Source organism: Rhinichthys klamathensis, unplaced genomic scaffold, assembly GCF_029890125.1.
Source record: "Rhinichthys klamathensis goyatoka isolate OS25496 unplaced genomic scaffold, OSU_Roscu_1.1 h1tg000114l_1, whole genome shotgun sequence".
In the NCBI taxonomy this organism is placed as follows: domain Eukaryota; kingdom Metazoa; phylum Chordata; class Actinopteri; order Cypriniformes; family Leuciscidae; genus Rhinichthys; species Rhinichthys klamathensis.
In genome coordinates this window covers 3391948-3413745 of record NW_026606651.1, presented here as the reverse complement: position 1 = coordinate 3413745, position 21798 = coordinate 3391948, and the positions used below count along the sequence as shown (strand labels likewise).

General features: G+C 40.2%; 1 protein-coding gene across 1 annotated transcript in view; it reads right to left on the bottom strand.

Moving 5' to 3' along the window:
- Window positions 1-569: 569 nt before the first annotated feature.
- adamts12 (ADAM metallopeptidase with thrombospondin type 1 motif, 12) overlaps window positions 570-21798 on the bottom strand; it is a 44172-nt gene continuing 22943 nt past the window's right edge. The window contains exons 15-24 of the mRNA XM_056254814.1: window positions 21537-21781; window positions 20583-20724; window positions 20284-20410; window positions 19214-19424; window positions 15839-16741; window positions 13666-13818; window positions 13415-13588; window positions 8780-8926; window positions 2702-2855; window positions 570-957 (exon numbers count right to left, since the gene is read on the bottom strand). Coding sequence (XP_056110789.1) covers window positions 842-957; window positions 2702-2855; window positions 8780-8926; window positions 13415-13588; window positions 13666-13818; window positions 15839-16741; window positions 19214-19424; window positions 20284-20410; window positions 20583-20724; window positions 21537-21781 — 2372 coding nt within the window. The 3' untranslated portion in view covers window positions 570-841. The remainder of the gene's footprint in view (window positions 958-2701; window positions 2856-8779; window positions 8927-13414; window positions 13589-13665; window positions 13819-15838; window positions 16742-19213; window positions 19425-20283; window positions 20411-20582; window positions 20725-21536; window positions 21782-21798) is intronic.

The window sequence follows — 21798 nt, the reverse complement described above, 5'->3', positions numbered from 1 at the left end:
AAGTCTTAAATTCACATTTATTAAACCTGCGGAAACCCTATATTAACATTAGGTTTGTGCAAAATAAGTTCATAAAACTACACTCATTTAAGAACTGCTGGTTCACACAAAACACGTTTTTGCGGTTAAATGCTTTAAAAATCAAGTATTTTAAAAGTTGAACTACTTTTAACTTGAGGGGTGCATTTTTACAATGGCGTGTCATGAGTGAGATGCGAACGCAAAGGTTAAACTCGTCCTTTTAGCTCGTGTTCACATAGAAAAACAATGGAAAAGCACCGCAGTGGAATGGAAAAACACGTTCCCCTTATACTGTGAAAACGTTAATGTTCATCAGACAGTGGTCACATGACACATCAGATAAAAACTACTGTTTTTAATGAATAACCTGAATATTAGTCTGTACGTCCAAAAGGTTTGCTCCCTTCATGGCAGTTTCAACTGATCCATGATTTTTAAATAATGGCTCTGTAAAAACAGGTGTCGTCTTGCTACTGTATGTGTTCAACCAGTTCTTGACTGGTAAACCTGTCAAAACACACCTTTTTGGGTTTAAAAGAATGACATAATTTTCAAAAATGAGTGCAAAAAACAATATATAGGTTACCTGTCTAACTGATGATGAATCCTGTAACTACAGCTTGATGTGTCCGGATGCATTTCATGACGCACTTTGAAAAAAAAAAATGGAGGGAAACATGCCCAGGATCCTTTGTTCAAGTAAAAACCTCATATTTTCATATATTTGAGAGGGACGTCTGCATTTCTAGAGCACCGTGAACCCTGCCTTCAGCAAGTCCAGTAGTTTGATGAGATGACCCAAGCCTGACCTCTGCAAGTGTTACATCATACAAGTGACACAACACTGCTTGCGGATGGAGCGCAGGGAGCAGCGACCCAGCAGCTTGAGCTTCTCACAGAAACGTGTCGACATGCTGTTTTTCTTGCAAACCAGACCTGCAAAGAAGAGAAGAAAAACAACAAAAATATTTAAAGGGGCTTTAATATAAAACTAATCTATAAAGACATGGAGCAGCACATTAAAATAAGTGATCCATGGTGGCACACTGTTTTCCACAATGTCTTGGGTAAAGAGATCAATTTTTGGTCTCTTACACAAAAAAAGATTTCATACAGTACAATGGCACACGTAAGCCATATATACAAATGTATAAATAGAATTCCATTGCATTAGATAGCAAAACATTAAACCAAATAACTTATTTTACAGAAAGAAGGCACACTTTTGAAGCAAAGCATTTTTCACTAAAATAACATGTTGACAACACTGTAAACTTTCTGGAGTGACAAATGCATTTAGGGTGTTCACACTTGTAGTTCGCTACCCTTGGTTCGTTTGGTACGGACCGGAAAAAACCCCTAAAACATTTAGTCCTGGTTCGCTTAGCGTTCACATTAAACCTAAAGGCACAGGGATATGTTCACAAGCTGGTTGGTCGGCTTTTATGACATGGAATTTACCGAACATCCAAAACAATGCTGCTGGGATACATGCTTGTTGTATGTGTGTAGCTACATGATGGTATTTTGACCAGCTGAGAACTCGTGAAGAGCTTATAAATGTGTAAAGGAGTCAAAACAGCGGCAGGAATCCCTCCGTCACACACACACATGAAGATCTGCTGCGAGGAGACGCGGTTCTGATGCCTGTACCGAACTGTGATGGACAACATCGCGACTATGATGAGAAAAAACAGGTATGCTTGAGCATTCTCTCCTTTTTAGGGTTGCATCTTGTGACATCATGCTCCATTTTTGGTTTGTTTATATGTCTTTGGTCCGTGTTGCGTTCATATTGTATTCAATCCGCATCAGAGTTGGTTTGGAAGCGGAGCGAGACCCATCTTTTCAGCGTCTCGGTCCGCTTGTTTGGTACACCAGTGTTCAGATGACAGCGCTCACACTTATTTAAATGAACTGCACTAACAGAGCAATTGGTTCATTTTAATCTAACCAAACATGAGAGTGAATAGAGGAGTGAATATCCGTGTGTGTGTGTGTGTGTGTACGGAACACGACTCACTTCCAAAATGACAGATGATAGATAGTAACCATAGCAATGTTCTGGAGTCTTTTGTGTTTGGTATCAGCTATTTTTTTGACTGAAAAGTAATATCACAGACTTTAATAACAAAGTGTTCTGTAATTTTAAATAAACCACAGTCTACGGAGGCATCATGTTTTGTTTATGTTTGTAAGGCTTGAAGTGTTGCCATGTACACTTATTATACACGTTTTGAGACTTGTTAACGCTTGGCTCATAAAGCGATCCAGTTTATGGAGTTAATAAAGTAGGCAGATGCAGGTCGCAATATTTAGGTCTTGTTTTCAATAGAAAGCATTTAACTGCAGTGTATACGTGGCCAGTGTTAGTGGATCATGCTGATATAGTTAATGTAATTAACTAAACCTGTGGTTCCTCTGTTTGGGAACTTGTTTGAGAAAAACTGACTTCATACATCCACTAAAAAATCAACAAAACACCAGCTGATTAAAAGACACTGAGCAAAAATGATGAAGAGAAAATAAGAGTGAAGAGAATATCTTGCAGTATTTGTTTGATATTTTTTGTGACATTCAGGCAGTGTCACATTCAGTGTCCAAGTACATTTAGGGGCCACTTTATGTTAATCATAAATGATGAAATAAACAGGACGGGATATTACATAACTGAGTTTACCTAAATCAGTTTTACACTCCTCTGGGTTGCAGTTCTTCACACTGTCAGGTTTATTGTTATTCGCACACAGTGACGTCTTTTCTTCCTCGCCGGATTCCTGGTTCACGCACCTCACCGCTCTCTTCTGAACCCCTCCACCACAACTTCTGGAGCACTGTCAATCAATAAAAACCGTGATGACATCATGGATGCACAGGGAGGGCCGTATGCCAACTTTTGTCCAATAAAATGCTCTCTAGACTAACAACGTCCCACCCACATGATCATAAATACCACATACTTCAGACTAGGAATAACAAGTCGCAAATCATGGGTTGTAAATTACTTAACTAATGTTAACAAAAGGAACCTTTTTGTAAAGTGTTACTGAAGTCTCTTATTCTCACCAAGGCTGCATTTATTTAATCAAAATTACAGTAAAAACAGTTATACTGTGAAATATTATTATTACAACTTAAAATGACTATTTTCTATGTAGATATATTTTAAATGTAATTTATTCCTGTGATCAAATCTGAATTTTCAGCATCATTACTCCAGTCTTCAGTGTCACATGATCCTTCAGAAATCATTATAATATGGTGATTTGCTGCTCATGAAACATTTCTTATAATTATTATTATTGTAAGGCCTAACCAGCAGAGGGAGCTCTCACCGGAATACTGACTGTGATCCACGCCCTCTTCTTCTACACTCATTTCCTGTTTGCCTGCCTATTTATTCAGAGACCATGCTTTCACTCGTCGCGAAGTATTGCCAGTTTACACTGCCTTACCAAGCGTTATTGTCTACTCTCTACTGCCTGTCTGCCTGTGTATGATTCTGCCTGATTCTCTGCCTTACGATTCCTGGATTACCCCTTTGTATTGGTTGCCTGTTTGGACTGATGTTACTGCTTGGACCCCTTGCCTGCTTCCTGACTTATGCCTTTTGGATCTCCCTATTGGATGTGAAACTTTCTGACAGTCACGTTTGTTCATATCCACTGCCTGCCTTCTCTCAACTGCTAAGGGTGAATCTCACAAATAAACTCCCGCAAATGGATTCTCACTCTGCCTCTGCATCTTCATTACAGAATACTTCGCCTCCTTTGAGTCCAGCGGAAGTTACTAATTTGCAAGCAGCATTTGCTTATCAGAGCGAGATGTTAAAGGGCTACCAAGAACAACTCGCTAAACTCCAGTCAGCCAATGAACATCTGACTCATTACATCCACTCTCTTCCACCATCCACACCAAAGACGGTAAATTTTGCACTTCCTGAGAAGTTTGATGGTTCTGCCGAACAATGTAAGGGCTTTGTTCGTCAAGTCCAGCTTTACTTTGAACACCAAGGGGAAAAGCTTGAAACTGAAAGGAAGAGATGTGCGTTTTTAATGACACTGTTGACAGGTAAAGCGATCGACTGGGCTGCCGCTGTTTGGGACTCTGATTCACGATTCCGAGGTTCAGTGGACTATTTCATTCAACAACTCCGTGAAGTGTTCGAATACCCTGCTGGAGGTAAGGATATATCCACGCAAATAATCCACATCACACAAGGTAACCGCACTGCGGCTGACTACGCTATTGAGTTCAGGACACTAGCTGCACAGAGTGGCTGGAATGATGTTGCGTTAAAAGCCATGTTTCAACGCAGCCTCAATCCCGAGTTACAAACTGAACTAGCCTGTAAGGGGGAAGAAACCTCCTTTTCCGAATTTGTCACTCTCGCCATCAAAGTCGACAATCTCATGAGACAAGCCCCAACACGCAAGAAAAGCAGGGGAGAGCCACCCCGTTTTCTACCCCCCATCACAACAAGACATGATCCGCATGACGAGCCAATGCAACTTAACGTCTCCCGGCTCTCGGAAGGAGAGAGAGAGAGACGCCGGCAACATCAGTTGTGTTTTTACTGCGGTGAAGCAGGTCATCGCAGTCTCGGATGTCCACACAAAACCATCCCCACTCCGAGGGTAAATATCGAACATCTCTCCCTACTCAGTAATAAATCACTTACCTTACCTATCACTCTGAAGTTTGACACCATGTCTTTTGAATTGACAGCGTTGATTGACTCTGGAGCCGCTCTGAATCTTATCAATAAGGACATCATCACAAAGTACAACATCCCCGTTCAGCCATGTAAACCACCCATCAAGATCAAGTCCATTGACGACACGCTCATTGGAGAGGGAATCACTCATCAAACCACTACTATCACTCTCAAAGTCGGCTTGCTTCATCTGGAATCTATCTCGCTGTATGTCGTTGACTCCCCCAAACACCAAGTCGTTCTAGGACATCCCTGGCTATCTATCCACGATCCAGATATCTCCTGGCACCATGGTGAGTTAACTCATTGGTCCCCGTTTTGTCTAAGCAACTGCATCCCCACAACGCCACTGCCTTGTCACACCACCAGCATTGAGAGCCCTGACACCAAGAAAACCGTGAACATCCCTGCTGTTTATCACCATCTCTCTGAAGTTTTCAGCAAAACCAAAGCTACACAGTTACCACCACACCGACCATGGGACTGCGCTATCGATCTCCTTCCCCACGCCATGCCACCCACCTGCAAAGTTTATCCCCTTACTCGGACCGAAAGTGAATCTATGGAGGAGTACATCACAGAGGCTCTGGACTCAGGTTTTATCCGTCCGTCTGTCTCTCCAGCCGCTGCTGGATTCTTCTTCGTTGAGAAGAAGGATGGAGGGTTAAGACCATGCATTGACTACCGGAGACTCAATAATTTAACGGTTAAGTTTCGTTACCCCTTACCTCTAGTACCTTCTGCCCTGGAACAGCTGCGGGAAGCCACCATTTTTACAAAATTAGACTTAAGAAGCGCCTATAACTTAATCCGAATCAAGGAGGGTGACGAGTGGAAAACTGCGTTCCACACCACTAGGGGGCACTACGAATACCAGGTTATGCCTTATGGACTTTCTAACTCACCTGCCATCTTCCAATCATTCATCAATGAAATTTTCAAGGATCTCCTGAATCAGTTTGTAGTGGCATATATTGATGACATTCTCATTTACTCCAAGTCTGAAACAGAACATATCAACCATGTGAAAGTGGTTCTCTCGAGATTACTCAAGAATCATCTCTACGTCAAGGCAGAGAAATGTGAATTCCATGTCAACCAAACCACCTTTTTAGGATATCACATCAATCATCATGGCGTTAAAATGGATGAAGTCAAGGTATTAGCAGTCACGGAATGGCCCCAACCCACAACAATCAAGGAGTTACAAAGATTCCTAGGCTTCGCAAATTTCTACAGACGTTTCATCCGCAACTACAGCACCGTGGCAGCACCTCTAACATCACTTCTGAAGGGTAAACCCACAAAACTTAAGTGGCACCAAGAGGCAACCCAAGCATTTGTCACCCTCAAGGAAAGATTCACGTCAGCCCCCATTCTGAAACACCCCGACCCCAGTATACCCTTCATCGTCGAAGTGGATGCTTCTGACTGCGGAATTGGAGCTGTACTCTCACAGAGACACGGTCAACCAGGCAAAGTTCATCCTTGTGCATTCTTCTCTAGAAAACTAACAGCTGCAGAACGAAATTATGATGTGGGGAACAAGGAACTGCTATCTATGAAGGCCGCCATCGAGGAGTGGCGACACTGGTTGGAGGGGGCAATTCACCCTTTTCAAATCATCACCGATCACAAAAATCTGGAGTACATCAAGGGTGCCAAACGCCTCAACTCACGTCAGGCTCGATGGGCTCTGTTTTTTACTCGCTTCCAATTCACCGTGGCCTATCGACCAGGCAGTCAGAACGGTAAAGCAGATGCACTTTCTAGACGACATGACCTTCCTACAAGAACCAACACCTCTGAATCCATCCTTCCTCATTCCATTATCCTAGCTCCTATTTCATGGGATATCATGGAGGAATTGCGTCAGGAACAACAACTTGAACCACAACCTGCTAACTGTCCCCCTGACAAGGAGTATGTTCCGCAAAATCTGCGTCCACGCATTACGCAATGGGTCCACACTTCCCTTAGTGCAGGCCACCCCGGCATTTCTCGCACCATCCATCTCATACAAAATTCATTTTGGTGGCCTACCATGACACAGGAGATCACCGCTTATGTCAAATCTTGTCAAGTCTGCGCCCAGTCTAAAACCCCCAAAGAATCACCCTCAGGTCTTCTGCAACCACTACCCATTCCACAACGACCATGGTCCCATCTATCCATAGACTTTGTGACGGATCTCCCTTCATCCAACCATTTCACGACTATTCTCGTAATCATCGACCGGTTCTCCAAATCCTGCCGCTTAATACCACTAAAGGGACTACCCACTGCCATGGAAACGGCCCAAGCCTTATTCAACCACGTCTTCAGAGTATATGGTCTTCCGGAGGATATCGTCAGCGATAGAGGCACACAATTCACTTCCCAGGTCTGGAGAGCTTTCTGCAAACAGTTAGATATCAATGTGAGTCTCACATCAGGTTATCATCCCCAAGCCAATGGCCAAGTTGAACGCCTTAACCAGGAAATCGGCAGGTATTTACGAACCTACTGCAGTCGGGAGCAACATCGCTGGTCAGAATTCCTACCCTGGGCCGAATATGCTCAGAACTCCCTCACACACACATCTACCGGCTTGACCCCCTTCCAGTGCGTCCTGGGGTTCCAACCTCCCTTGTTCCCGTGGTCGGGCGAACCCTCTTCTGTCCCTGCAGTGGATGAATGGATTCAACGTAGTGAAAGGGTGTGGGACAGTGCACACGTCCGTCTCCAGCGGGCCGTCAGAACACAGGAGTTCCAGGCCAACAGACGACGTCGCCCACATCCTCCCTATCAACCAGGACAACAAGTCTGGCTCTCGACTAAGAACATCAAGCTCAAGCTGCCCAGTAGGAAGCTCAGTCCTAGGTACGTTGGCCCTTTTAAAATTCTCAAAAGAATAAATGAAGTCACTTACCGATTAGAGCTTCCTACTAACTACCGCATATCTCCCTCCTTCCATGTTTCTCTCCTCAAACCGGTCCACCCGAATGCTTACCCTGTCCATGAGAACCCAGAACCACCACCTCCACTGGACATAGATGGTACTCCTGCGTATCTTGTCAATCAGTTACTGGACTCTAGACGAAGAGAGGGTCGGCTCCAATATCTGGTGGACTGGGAGGGTTATGGACCCGAGGAGAGATCGTGGGTAGCTGCCCAGAACATTTGTGACCCGTCCCTCATAGAGGACTATCATCGAGCCAGACCTGACCGACCAGCACCTAGACCACGGGGACGGCCGCGTCGAGCTCCAGGAGTCGCTCCTAGAGGGAGGGGTTCTGTAAGGCCTAACCAGCAGAGGGAGCTCTCACCGGAATACTGACTGTGATCCACGCCCTCTTCTTCTACACTCATTTCCTGTTTGCCTGCCTATTTATTCAGAGACCATGCTTTCACTCGTCGCGAAGTATTGCCAGTTTACACTGCCTTACCAAGCGTTATTGTCTACTCTCTACTGCCTGTCTGCCTGTGTATGATTCTGCCTGATTCTCTGCCTTACGATTCCTGGATTACCCCTTTGTATTGGTTGCCTGTTTGGACTGATGTTACTGCTTGGACCCCTTGCCTGCTTCCTGACTTATGCCTTTTGGATCTCCCTATTGGATGTGAAACTTTCTGACAGTCACGTTTGTTCATATCCACTGCCTGCCTTCTCTCAACTGCTAAGGGTGAATCTCACAAATAAACTCCCGCAAATGGATTCTCACTCTGCCTCTGCATCTTCATTACAATTATTGATGAAAAAGTTGTGCTTCATATTTTTAGAACAGAATTTATTTGAATTAGATTTTTTTTTAAACATCAAAAATTTCTTTAGTGTCTCTTTTGATCAGTTTAAACAAAATCAGCTTTATTCACCAAGTGTGCGCAAAACACAAGGAATTTGTTGTGTTTTTTTTATGCATCCATGCTGAATTAAGGCATTAATTAAAAACGAATAATATTACTAATAGTGCATCAACACATTGGATTCATCATGATCTCAAGCCAAACCCACATTTACTCTTTTCTTGAATGAAGAGTGAGGTCTGTGCAGTGTGTTACCTGAGCCCAGGCTTCAGTCTCCCAGCCGGTGCAGGGCTGCAGACGACAGGACTCAGTGCTGGTGGGTTTGAGCGTGACGTTACAGCGCTGATACTCGGGGCAGTGCACAAGTCTTTCCTTCACTCCCTCCCCACAACTTTTAGAGCACTGTCAATCACAGATGAAGAACATTTATCTAGACTAGACATGTGTTGATATTTGGTATAATATATCATAGTAACATCGTGCATGAACATGCATGGTATTGTTATTGTGGGCACTTCAAAATACAGTGAATAATTCTTTATGTAAAGGATAATCCATGGCTAGCTGTTGTTAAAATGTAACAATTTTAATGCACCACGTGGAGGCAAAGAACCACCCGATGCAAAGTTGTGAGTTTAATTCCCAAAACAGCGATGTTACCCCCTCATTGATGAGAAATGTACTGTAGCGATTCAGTAGCGAATATATTTTATTAATAGTAGTGTTGATAACAACTGTGCTCCTGAATGTTTCTGTGTGAGAAGCGTGATCTCCGAGTGATCTGTGTGCGCTTCAATGAAAGCAGTGCATTAATATAGAACAGTGATTAAACTGACTGAACTACCTGTGTAATAAACGGTTTTAATGCACACCTTCCAGCCAATCAGAATCGAGTATTCAGACAGACCATACGCACAACCGGCACATCCGGGAACAACTGTCAATTTCGTCCCCGCCCCTTTTTGGAGGAAAACAAACTAGACTTCCCATAGACTTCAATACAAAATAACGGCGAAAACCAATGTCCGTACACAGCCGACAGGAGTAAATAACTTAAGAAATCACTTATATAAAACATGTCAAGTAATTATATGTCCACCCTGCCTGCCATAGAGCGTAAAAGATACATACACAAACTTAATTTGTTCAATTTAAAAACATGTCCGTTTATTCTCCCAGCCTCAAATTGGTGTAACAACCCCACCCAGTGAGGTTATATATATTATAATGTATATTATAAGACAAAATATATACATTTAAAGACGTTTACTTTCAAAAACGAAGTAAAATCATTCACTGGCTTACCATATGGTGACTCGATGAAGTACGATACGAGTAAATGTCAGGGTAAGACCATAGAAAGTAAAAGAAAGACACCTCTGGCCACTGGGTGGGGTTGTTACACCAATTTGACACTGGGAGAATGAAGGGACATGTTTTTAAATTGACCAAATTAAGTTTGTGTATGTATCTTTTACGCTCTATGGCAGGCAGGGTGGACATATAATTACTTGACATGTTTAATCTTAATGATTTCTTAAGCTATTCACGCCTTTCGGCTGTGTACGGACGTTGTTTTGTGACGCTATTTTGTATTGAAGTCTATGGGAAGTCTAGTTTATTTCCCCCAAAAGTGGGCATGAATCTGTTCAGAGACATTCTATGACGTAGCGCCGGTTGTGCGTATGGTATAGTTTAGAATCCATTTTTAGAATCAAGCTAGTTCTGGCAGGTCATGTCAGTCAAGCTCTCATCAGCTGACTCTCAGCTCATCCACGTCTACCTATAGAAATGCGATGCCTATGACAGCATCCCTACATATAAGGTCCATTCAGTGTTATGAGCAGATTTTTATCACGTTGCTCAGTTGTGAATTACCCTCCTCCATCCCCAGCTCCTCCTCTCGTCCAGTCAGAACTCGGCCTTCTGATATTCCTCTTGGAATCAGACTAATTTTTCTTGAATCATGTTGTACATTAAATCACTGAACATTAATAATATCTGAGATACATTTATGTTGGTTCTGTTCTGTTTATCACTGCTCTCAATGCTCTTATCAATGCTAGGCTGCATGGATGCGCAGGGAGTTCTTGCCCAGAACAGAACCACACCGCCAATCCAAACTGTATGCTAATTGTCAATCATCTTTGACGATAATGGTCCTGACGGAAATACTTTTCCATCAGTCGGTTAAAATGTACAACTTTGCGTGTGTGCTGCTTCAGAGGCATGTATTCTCCAATGTAAACAAGCCCAACACGCATGAGAAGCATGGCGGAACGAGTCAGGCAGTTTGACGCTTCAAAAAGTTCATAAAGAGATGGTAAAACTAATCGATATGAATTGAGCGCTTTAGTACAACATTTCTGAAGAGATTAAATCGCTTTCTATGATGAACAGATTGAATTTAGGCTTTTATTTACATATAAACATTGATCAGCACACATAAACAGAACATCAACTGAACCTGCTTAATGCATGTGAACAAACCAAATTGGTTCTTTCTGAAGCTCAAACGTGATGCGTAACACGAGAATGAACCTCATTGGTTCTCACACGCCAAGCAAACATGTTTGAGCTTCCGTTTACCACAACTGTGTGAGTTGATGAATGTTTAGATGTGAATAAAAGCCTTAACTCAATCTGCCCATTATATAAAGCAATCAAGTTTCTTCAGAAAATTTTGGACCCAACCGATTAATTCATATGGATTAGTTTCACGGTCTCTTTATGAACTTTTTGAAGCGTCAAAGTGTCAGTTGTGTAGCTGTCAATGGAGGGACAGAAAGCTCTCAGATTTCATCAAAAAGATTTTCAATTGTGTTCCGAAGATGAACGAAAGTCTTATAAACTATATTTATTAAACTTAAAGGGCATATTGCAGGTTAGAGGACCCAACGAGTCAATGTATAGAAAAACAGTAGTAATTAGATTTTCTTTAAAATATACTTATTAATACGTTACATTGGCTTCTGGAGTCGTTTTTGTGAGAGAATTTTACTTCCGCATCTGAAAATGGGCGTGACGGGCGTGACGTAACGGGCGGGAGAGCGGTCGATTCAAACCATTCAAACAACAGGAAAACAATGGATCGCAATGACATTTCGGACTCGAGAGAGCAGGGACAGGCCAGGATTAATGTTAGACAGAACAACGGTCAGAGGAGACGCACATTATTGTAAAAGTATTATTATAAAACATCTTGTGTGGAGTGAGTGTGCGCAGCCGCAGTTTATTGCATCACTTAATCGCATGTATTTTTGATTAGCCTAGCTGTCAGACACTGAGTAAACATTAAAAGAACAGGCCTATTCAATCTTCCCTGGATGTTTTTTTAAGAAGAAATTAAATAATAGCAATCAGGAGAATGGAAGCAGCAATAAAAAAATGAGGACTGTAGTGCTGTCGGCAAAACATTATACCACTGCAATAAAAACTGCACTGCAACAAAAAGGTAAGGCATATGTGTTTTTATATTTAATGCTGTTCACTGTGAGTTTTAATTAATAGTGTAATAGAGTTAATAGTGCATCGTTCATTCTGTTTGGTAAAATGTGAGGTGAATATCGATTATTACCATCGTATCAGTTAATAGCAAAGCTATTATTGGTCATCTAGGAGTATTGGATTTTACCAATAACAGAATAAACTATATAAGCTTTGATCAGGCGCGTATGTCATGCTCATTATATCCGTCCAGACTAACGTAACGTGATATAACTTAGCTCATCGAGAGACAGATAGATATTTTTATTCCTGATATACACGTTTTTGTTCCTCAGATCTGGTGTACGCTACACACGATCGCGTTTTTCGAAGCCGATGCGGAAGAGAAATCCTGTCTCTACAGCTGCACACACCGCACACAGGCACGATAGACAGCACCGTCCCTTTTCTTGTTAGGAAACCTGACTCGATGTCCTGACAGGCCGGAGCTTTTGCAACCTCCACAAACACAATAATTTACCATGATGACGATGATAAATTAAAATATAAAAACTACCGAAAACAGTGATTCACGACCGCTCTTACTGACTTTTTTTTTTTAATTCGATGCCACAAAAACAAGAGGTTTTACATATTCACAATATCACATTAACATTAGCTGCCAGGAAATAAAAAACACAAAAAAAGTTTTACATAAAATCCTGTGCTTTCAAAGCATTACATGTTTTCATTGCTTTTTTGTTTTTAGTTAGTTTGTTCCAAAAGATGTACATATAATGTGAAGTCATTTATAAAACGTGAAAAAAAGCCCAATTCTTTTTATGTATATGGTATTTTCCTAATAAAACAAATAACTGTATAATATGTTGTTCTTTACATTCCAAATTGTCATTCTGAGTATAAAAAAGCAAATTTACCCGCTCGTACTGAATACAAACCTATCTGCGCTGCTGAGGCTCCCTCCCTCTGGTGACGTAAAATGACGCGATGTTGAAAAAAAAAAAAGGTTTTTACGAGCAGTCAAAGAAACGCTCACTTTATCTACTAAATTTGTGCCCTTATGTCGTTTTAAAACATTTTAAATCCTGCATTACCTTGTCATATGGTATTTTCATACAAGGTTATATATTAATTTAGGGTTTTTTTTAACCTGCAATATGTTCTTTAAACATTTTTACATTTGAATCTGGACTAAAACATGCCCTAGATGGGGAGTGAAAACACTTAAATAATAATTACTTAGTATTGTTTTATTGTATTCAAATGTAAAAAAAAAAAATGTTATAAGAAAAAAGTTATTTAACTCTTACAGTTTGTAACTTAATTGAATAAAAGCTTCAGCAATTATCATGATATGAAATGTTGATACCGTCACATGCATTATCTAGAGACTAGACAGTTTTCTGCAATGTAACATAAGTATTGTAATCCTCAGTTTAGTACCTCTCCCCAGGGCGAGTTGGTCCACTGCAGGCAGGGCCGGCTGGTGCAGGGCAGACTGCTGGGGGGTTTGTTTGAAAGAGCCTGACAGTGAAACGGCCTCAATGGACGTCCGCTCTGGGTGTCGATGCACTGCACTTCTCGATGCTTCATATCAGTCACACAGCCTTCAGGACACTAAAGAGAGGGAGATCTCACAGTTCAGAACAGCATACAGTAGTTAAGGTTTAATTCGTTTGGAAACGTGGCTTTACCTTGGTCCAGTTACCACTCCTCCAGATGGCGCAGGGTCGCAGGTTGCATCGTCGGGCAGGTTCTGGCTTCTTCACACTGGCACAATCTTCCTCACGCTCTGAGCTGCAGGTTACGGACCGCCATACCGCTCCGAGACCACACGAAGTGGAGCACTGAAGAAAAAAAACACATTAGAGACTAGAGTGAGTGCATTATTAGTACTGCATGACTGCATTTTATTTCCTCAGATGGACGTGGGTAACTCTAGTGATTCAAGCGTAAATAAACAGGTACACTAGTTTGGGGGTCAATGTAAGTATAATTTTTCTTTAAAAAAATTTTTTTTTAATACTTTTATTCTTAAAATGATCAAAAGTGACAGTGAAGACTTCTATTCATCAAAAAATCCTGCAAAAAAAAGTCTTGTTTTCTCAGAAATATATCAAAATTGAGTTTGTGCTTAAAACAAGAAAAAAATCATTTCCAACGGGGTAAGAAAACTAAAATTGATTCAAAAAGAAAAAATAATTACCAATGGGGGAAAAAACTAAAACTTTTTTTAGCAGATTCCCCCCTCCCCCCATTTTAGGCATAAACTCACTTAATATTTATATATAATCATCATGTCATTTTGCTTCTCATGTAAATATATCTTGATTCAAGAATATTTAGATATTTCTACTAGGGGTTGAACGACTTCAGATTTTTTTAAGTCGACTGTTATGACATCAAAGTCGAGTCGACGTCGACTAGTCGATGACGTCATTCATAAAAACACAAGAGATGGGACTGCTTTGCAACATGCCACAATTTGCAATTAATTAACAGAAAATTATACAGATGCTGACAGACAGCTCATAATGGGGCCGTTTACACCTGGTCACTTCATGTTTTTTTACTGATCTGATTTATCAAAACGATGCCATTTAGCCTACACCTGGTCACATAAATATGTTTTCGCAAAACAGATATAAATCCGATCTTCAAACAACGCGCTATGCAGATTTAACGGAGTTCACGTCACCGAAAGCAACAATAATGAGCTGCATTTTATTGATCATCAGCTAATTTCAAAATCAAAGACCGCAATAAGAGAGACAGCACTGGTAAGATCATTTCTGTTTCTTTACTTTTAATGAAGATGATTGTGTGTTAAGCGTCTGCGACTTACTTTCACTTTGATTTGCGATAGTTTGCACGTTGGCTTGATGAATAGATGCTCGAGCTGCTCATATGCGGCGATGCGCGTTGCCATAGCTTCATCGCTATAATACGCTCTCACACGTTTATTTTTAGCATTGTTGGGAGAAGTCCAGTTTCAAAAACCAGATGCATTTACACTTGTCCAGTTTCGTCTGTTAAGCGGCCCAGACCTCCTCCTGAGGCGGTTTGAGCGATCGGATTTAAATCCGTCTCGAGTGCGTTTCGGAGGGCATTTACACCTGGTCTTTTCACGATCGGATAGCTATCAGATCACAGAAACACATGAAGTGCCCTGGTGAAAACAGCCCGCAGTTACATCATCATTTAGGATGAAAAGAAAAGGAAAAAAAGCTATAAATTCACATCTGTGCCTTAGTGATGCGCAGATCCAAGTAATACAAAATAATATTCCAATTAACTGCGGGTGAATTAGCTACATCATTAATATGTTTAAATAAATGAAAAAAAAATGTTTTAATGATTTTAATAAAGATACTGAACTCTCATTTCCGGTAGTGAGCGTGCGTCATGCTTTTACTTTCGTTTTCAACAATATCTAGTGTTAGGTTAGGAAAGTATTTACACACATTTGATGTACCAATGCTGCTTTCTTGCTGCAATTACCCTCTGGGCTCTTCATCTGTTGTCGTCTGCAACATGTTAGTATTAAAAGTAGCGCAATCATGTGTCACATGATCATCGCGACTAGTCGACGTCAAGCTTAAAGCGTCGCGGTGTTTCATTAAGGTCGACTAATCGACTAGTCGGTTCAACCCCTAATTTCTACTGAAAAACAAGACAAAAATACTGAGGAAGAAATTCATGCCATTCAAAGTCTAAAACCTAAACCTTTAACACTATTATTTTTATGCAACACAAGCATTGCTATTTCTTTCTGGAAATGCACATCTAGTTATAATTATTTGCAGATAATGCAACAAGAGGCAGATGATCACCTTAGACATGGACTAATTAAGTTTTCATTCTTACATCACTCCAGTTGCCAACTTCCCAAAATGCACTCCTTCTGATGGGATCTCGTGCATTCAGGTTCCCATAGTCATCATCGGTGGTGTTCGCCGTCTCCGGCCTCTGCCTAAAAGCTTTAGGCGCCTTGCCTTTGTTGGGACCTTTCGGTGTTTGTGAGGCCTTCCTGAGTATCTTCACTGTAGGAAAAGTTGCTTGGGGACTTTGAGTATTTAAATGTGGCACTTTGGGTTTTGGGGTGGTATTTAGTTCAAATGGGCTTGTTTTAGTGCATTGATGTGTTGTGAGATCAATGTATTGGGTTCTACTGGTAGAGGTTGGTTTTGTTGTGTCAATGATAGTATGCATTGGTGCTCGGGTTGTGGTTGGTCGGACAGTGGATGTGGGGACTTCTTCAGGAGTGCTGGTAAACATATCATCCACACGTGCTCTTTCTTCTCCGGTTGGATCTTCTACTATGTAATCATAACCCGTTGTGTAGCTTTTATCCGGAGGCTGCAGGTCTGTGCTTCCCTCCTCGTCCTCAGGAGCTCCCCGGTCTTTAGTATTTGAGGGACCCGCTCCCCGACCATCATTGTCTTTGTGACCATCCCTCACCAAGATAAAGTCTCGGTCATCTTCATGGATGATGTCAGATGTTGTGGATGTTGGGGAAGTGTTGGTGTGTGTTGTAATGGGAGTAGAGGTGTTTGGAGGCACGATAGTGGTGCTATATCCTGGTGTTTGGGTCCCGGGGGCCTGCGTTGGGGTTTTAGGAGGGACTCTAGGTCGGAATTGTGGTCTGCAGCTCTGGAGGTTACAGAAGTTTGTGGAACGAGGTCGACTGGAAGGGTTGCACTGGCTGGGTTGTTTTGCAACGCACTTGACTGTTCTGGACTGTATTCCTCCATTACAAGACAGAGAGCACTGCGGGATGACAATCATATATTCCAGTAATACACAAATGAAATAGTATGACAATGCAACTAATTACTACGCAAAAGCAGTGGTGGACAGTAACGAAGTAAATGTAATTCGTTACTGTACTTAAGTAGCTTTTTTGCGTATCTGTACTTTACTCAAGTATTTAAATTTTGAGAGACTTTTACTTTAACTCCACTACATTTCAAAGTCAAATATCTTACTTTTTACTCTACTACATTTTCAAAATCAGTCTTTCCTTCTTATTTATGAGTGGATAAAAACGTAACTGGTCGAACGAGCCACCAATCAGCGCGCACGCTTTGTTTTGAACTTGCCTTGGCGGTATCTACCGGTATCTACTAAGCGCGAACCAGAGCCGTCAAATGAGAGTTGTGAACATAGATGTGACAGTGATCTCGCCGCCGCGCGGTCACGTTATTCGTGTAGGCTAGCTCTCAATAGTTCCAAACAAATCGCGTTGACAATGATTTTAAGCGGGACAGAGAGCAGCAGCTATTTGCAGCAATTATCGGTAACTATTGACGCATAATGTACATTTCTTACGTTGCCACTAAAATTACTTGCATCTAATAGCTTTTTTTTCTGGGGAGTAGCCTAGCAGAAACACTGCATTAATAAATTTTTGTGTTTAATTTCGGAGGGAAATTGGCTGCTCCCATAACATAGCATATAGAATGTATATAAATGTATGTGTACGCGCGCGCGCATGTGTGTGTGAATATATATGTGTGTGTGTATATATATATATATATATATATATATATTAGGGCTGTCAAATGATTAATCATGATTAATCACATCCAAAATAAAAGTTTTTTTACATAATATATGTGGGTGCACTGTGTATAATTATTTTGTATATATATATAAATACACACACATGCATGTATATTTAAGAAAAAAATATTATTTATATATAAAATATTTATATTTATATATAATATAAATTATATATAAATCTATATACAGTATATACATGAAAATATTTCTTAAATATACACAAGCATGTGTGTGTATTTATATATATAAAATAATTATACACAGTGCACCCACATATATTATGTAAAAAAAAACTTTTATTTTGGATGTGAATAATCACATATATATTTAATGGCGTTGTGCAGGTTTATGTGAATGTATCATAACATTAAGATGTTAATAATTATGACCATAGGCACTGGAGAAAAATATATACAGTAAATACTCTAAATGTTTTATACCTTATGGGAACAGTCCCCTTCCCTCCAAAATTAAACACACAAAATATTAATTCAATTCAAATATATATACATACAGTGTATATATATATATATATATATATATATATATATATATATATATCAGACTAATTAATGTCATTTTTTTAATAGACTGGTGTGCCAAGAGTGACATTAGTCTTCACTTAGACTGAGTTAAGCAAGAGTCTTGTGACAAATTATAATAGGACATTATAGCCATAAAAAAAATCAAAGTATACATTTGGTAGGCAAATACTTTTGTACTTTTACTCAAGTGAATGTTTAAAGGCAGCACTTCTACTTTTACTTGAGTAATATTTTACCTTGAGAATCTTTACTTTTACTCAAGTACATGGTATGTGTACTTCGTCCACCACTGGGCAAAAGTAATATAAATATGTGCATGCATGAATGAGATTTGACAGGCAAAAGATTTTCATTGAAAAATACAACAACTTGAACTTCGGTCTTGTCCTCATCCAAAGCTATTGCATGACTTCAGAAGACTTGGAATAAATGCACATCCATCCATATCTATCTATCTATCTATCTATCTATCTATCTATCTATCTATCTATCTATCTATCTATCTATCTATCTATCTATCTATCTATCTATCTATCTATCTATCTATCTATCTATCTATCTATCTATCTATCTATCTATCTATCTATCTATCTATCTATCTATCTATCTATCTATCTATCTATCTATCTATCTATCTATCTATCTAATTCATCCACTATCCATCCATCCATCCATATCCATTCATCCACTATCTATCTATCCATCCATCCATATCCATTCATCCATCCATCCATCCATCCATCTATCTATCTATCTACAAGCACATATAAATACACCAGTTTTTTGATACTTTAGTCATGATTTGACTTTTACTGTGATTTTTGGCCTTTTAAAGTAAAAGTAAAAGTCAAAATGAGGGTAAAAGTTTTTCTTTAAATCCTGAACAATTCCAAACAATCCACAAAACATGCAACTGATGCGGAGACCTTAAGGGACATGGTGATGGAAAAAATATGAGATGGTCGGAAAAATTATATTTCAGTGCTAAAATTTTGCGAGCGAACACAAAAGCATTGATATATAATTACCATTTCCATTTTTTTGCAATTCCCATGTCCCTTTAGGGGCACTTATAAGAGCTCTTACATAAAGAACATTAATCAGGTTAATTTGCAATAAAACAGCCCACCTCACTCCAGTTCCCCACAGTCCATTCTGACCCACACGGTACATCTCGGTTGCAAGGTAACACAGTTTTGGATTTGGGCAGCTGCTTACAGTCCCCAGGGTGCAGAACGCGTTCCTCTCCGGCCACCGTACGCACACACAGTATGGTGCGCTTTCTCACTCCGGTGGGACCGCATGTAGCCGAGCATGTCTGCCATCCTCCCAGCCACCACCTGAAGTCAGCAAGGGTTTAGGCCAGTGTATCTCAACCTTTTTGACTTCAATGCCCCCCATAGACCTTAGCCAGGTAAGATGCCATATTAAATTTAACACGGATGAAAATGAGGCTGTGAGGGATAGACTTACAGCCAGAGGAGCCCCTAAAGGGACATGGTGAAGAGAAAAAATATGAGATGGGAGGAAAAATGATTTGGCAATGCTTTTGCATTCTCTCCCCTGAGAAACTTCTTTCTTGGGGGAACGCAAAAACATTTTCCTCCCATCTCATATTTTTTTCCACTCTGTGGCTCCGTAACAGCCTTTACAATTGCGTACACTGAATAAATATCCTATATCATGTAATTTTTACAACTACATTTTTACAAGCTGAATAAACACTATGTTTTTAACCACAGTACAATCCATTGAACGCAATGTATTCTATCCCTCACTGCCTTGTTTTCATTCCTTTCCAAAAATATGGCGCTACCCTGATTAAGGTCTATTATCCACAACAATATTTGAAGGCCCCCCCACTCACAATTTCTCCCCAATAAAATATTTTAGTGCTTGGCATAACTATAAAGATGTATATTCAGTATAAAAATAACCAAATACTAATAAATATCTAGATTTTTTGTTGTTTTAGCTTATTTAATGAATAATGAGACATGCTGTATTATGGGATACAGTTATCAGAACAGTATACTCTGCTGTCTAATGTCGTAGGTTCTTTGGTTATTCGAAGCGTACAGAAAAGCTGCATACTATGCACAGTAAACATACCACACACTGCAGAAATAATAAATAAGATGGGTATGGTGGTGTACTGTACATTCTTAACACATAGCCATTATTTATACATTACCGTACCTCGCAGGGCAGTCCATGTTCTTGCACTTGCGATGCTTGTCATCAGGACGGGTACTGGGGTCACATAGTGTTTCTTCAACCACGCCAACCTCTGCCTCGAAACAGCGCACAGGTTGATGCTGCTCACCTATACAGAGAGAAAAAAAATCAGACCTATCAGCTTTTAAAGATATCTAAATGATGGGAGAACATTACAAACAACAACAAACCCAGTAACTACTGCGATTCAATTGTTTGGAACCAAAAAAAAAGTCAATTTAAGTATGGACTGTAATGAAAAGTAAAGAAAATCTCCATACCAAGCCCACAGGTGGTGCTGCAGTCAGTCCATGCTCCGTATTTCCAGATATATTCAGGTTCCAGAATATCGTTCCCCAGCGGGCGACTCCTCTTAATGGTGTACTCATACTTGACACCAGGATTCAGCTCTTGGAACAACAACTGAACATTTCAAATTAAAACAAAAACATCTATCATTTAATTGCAGTATTCAAGAAATCATCTTGTTCTGCAAGTGCCGCCAGTCTAAGACGCAACGGCTTTATTTGTCATGCTATTTTTCATGCTTTCTCACATAAATCATTTCAGAAGAAGAGTGATAAATAAAAAACACTCTTTGTGCCTGCCCCGATTATGAAATGGTTTTTCACCAGAGAATTGAATTAAATCAAAATCCGGTATTCTAACAAAAATGCTTTCTGGGCAAATTGGTCATTAAACCAATAATGTAGGTTCACTACAATTGATTTCCAAAGTAAAGCCACATACTCTTTACTCAATGTGTTAATACAAACAAAAATTGCATTTCCAGTTGTGTTTTTAAATGAAAGTCGATGTGGCAAAGCAAAGCAAAGCTCAAGAATAAAAGCCAAAATACACACTGTTTTGAACGTATACAACAGGAATTAAATTGTAAATGGCGTCACAATTTTATGTAGCCCTATCAATCATGTATGAGAATGGTGCTATAAAATCATTTGCCAATCTTTTTCTGTTCTCATAAAGGGATGTGATGCAACGATCCATAAACACTATTTTAATTATTATTATTTAATTGTTGTTTTTTAGCTTTACATTTCCTTACTACAACTTACTTTCAGGATTTCTTGAACTTCTTTAAATGTAAGTGCACATTTTTTCTTTGTTTTTATAAACCTGATGGTGTCTTTAGAGTTTAAAGGATATTGAACCTAGAAAATTCCTTTGGTACATGTGCATTTAGGCAGATCAAGTGTTTACATGCGTGAGGGTACCTGGATCCGGACAGGTTCAGTTGTTGGTCCTGCAGAGGTGAGATTCTCCATATTTCCGCTCCGCTCGTAGTAAAACTTTGTGCCACCTGCCTCATACTCTCCGTTCCACTGAATGATGTAATTCCCATTGAGGTAATACTCATCTGAATCAGCCGCTCGGATCGCAAGGAAATTCCCAGCCTCTTCTACTTCCTGTATGAAGATATCCCGAGCTCCCTTAGGAATCAAAACCAGGTCCATGTAACCTAAATCACATGATCTC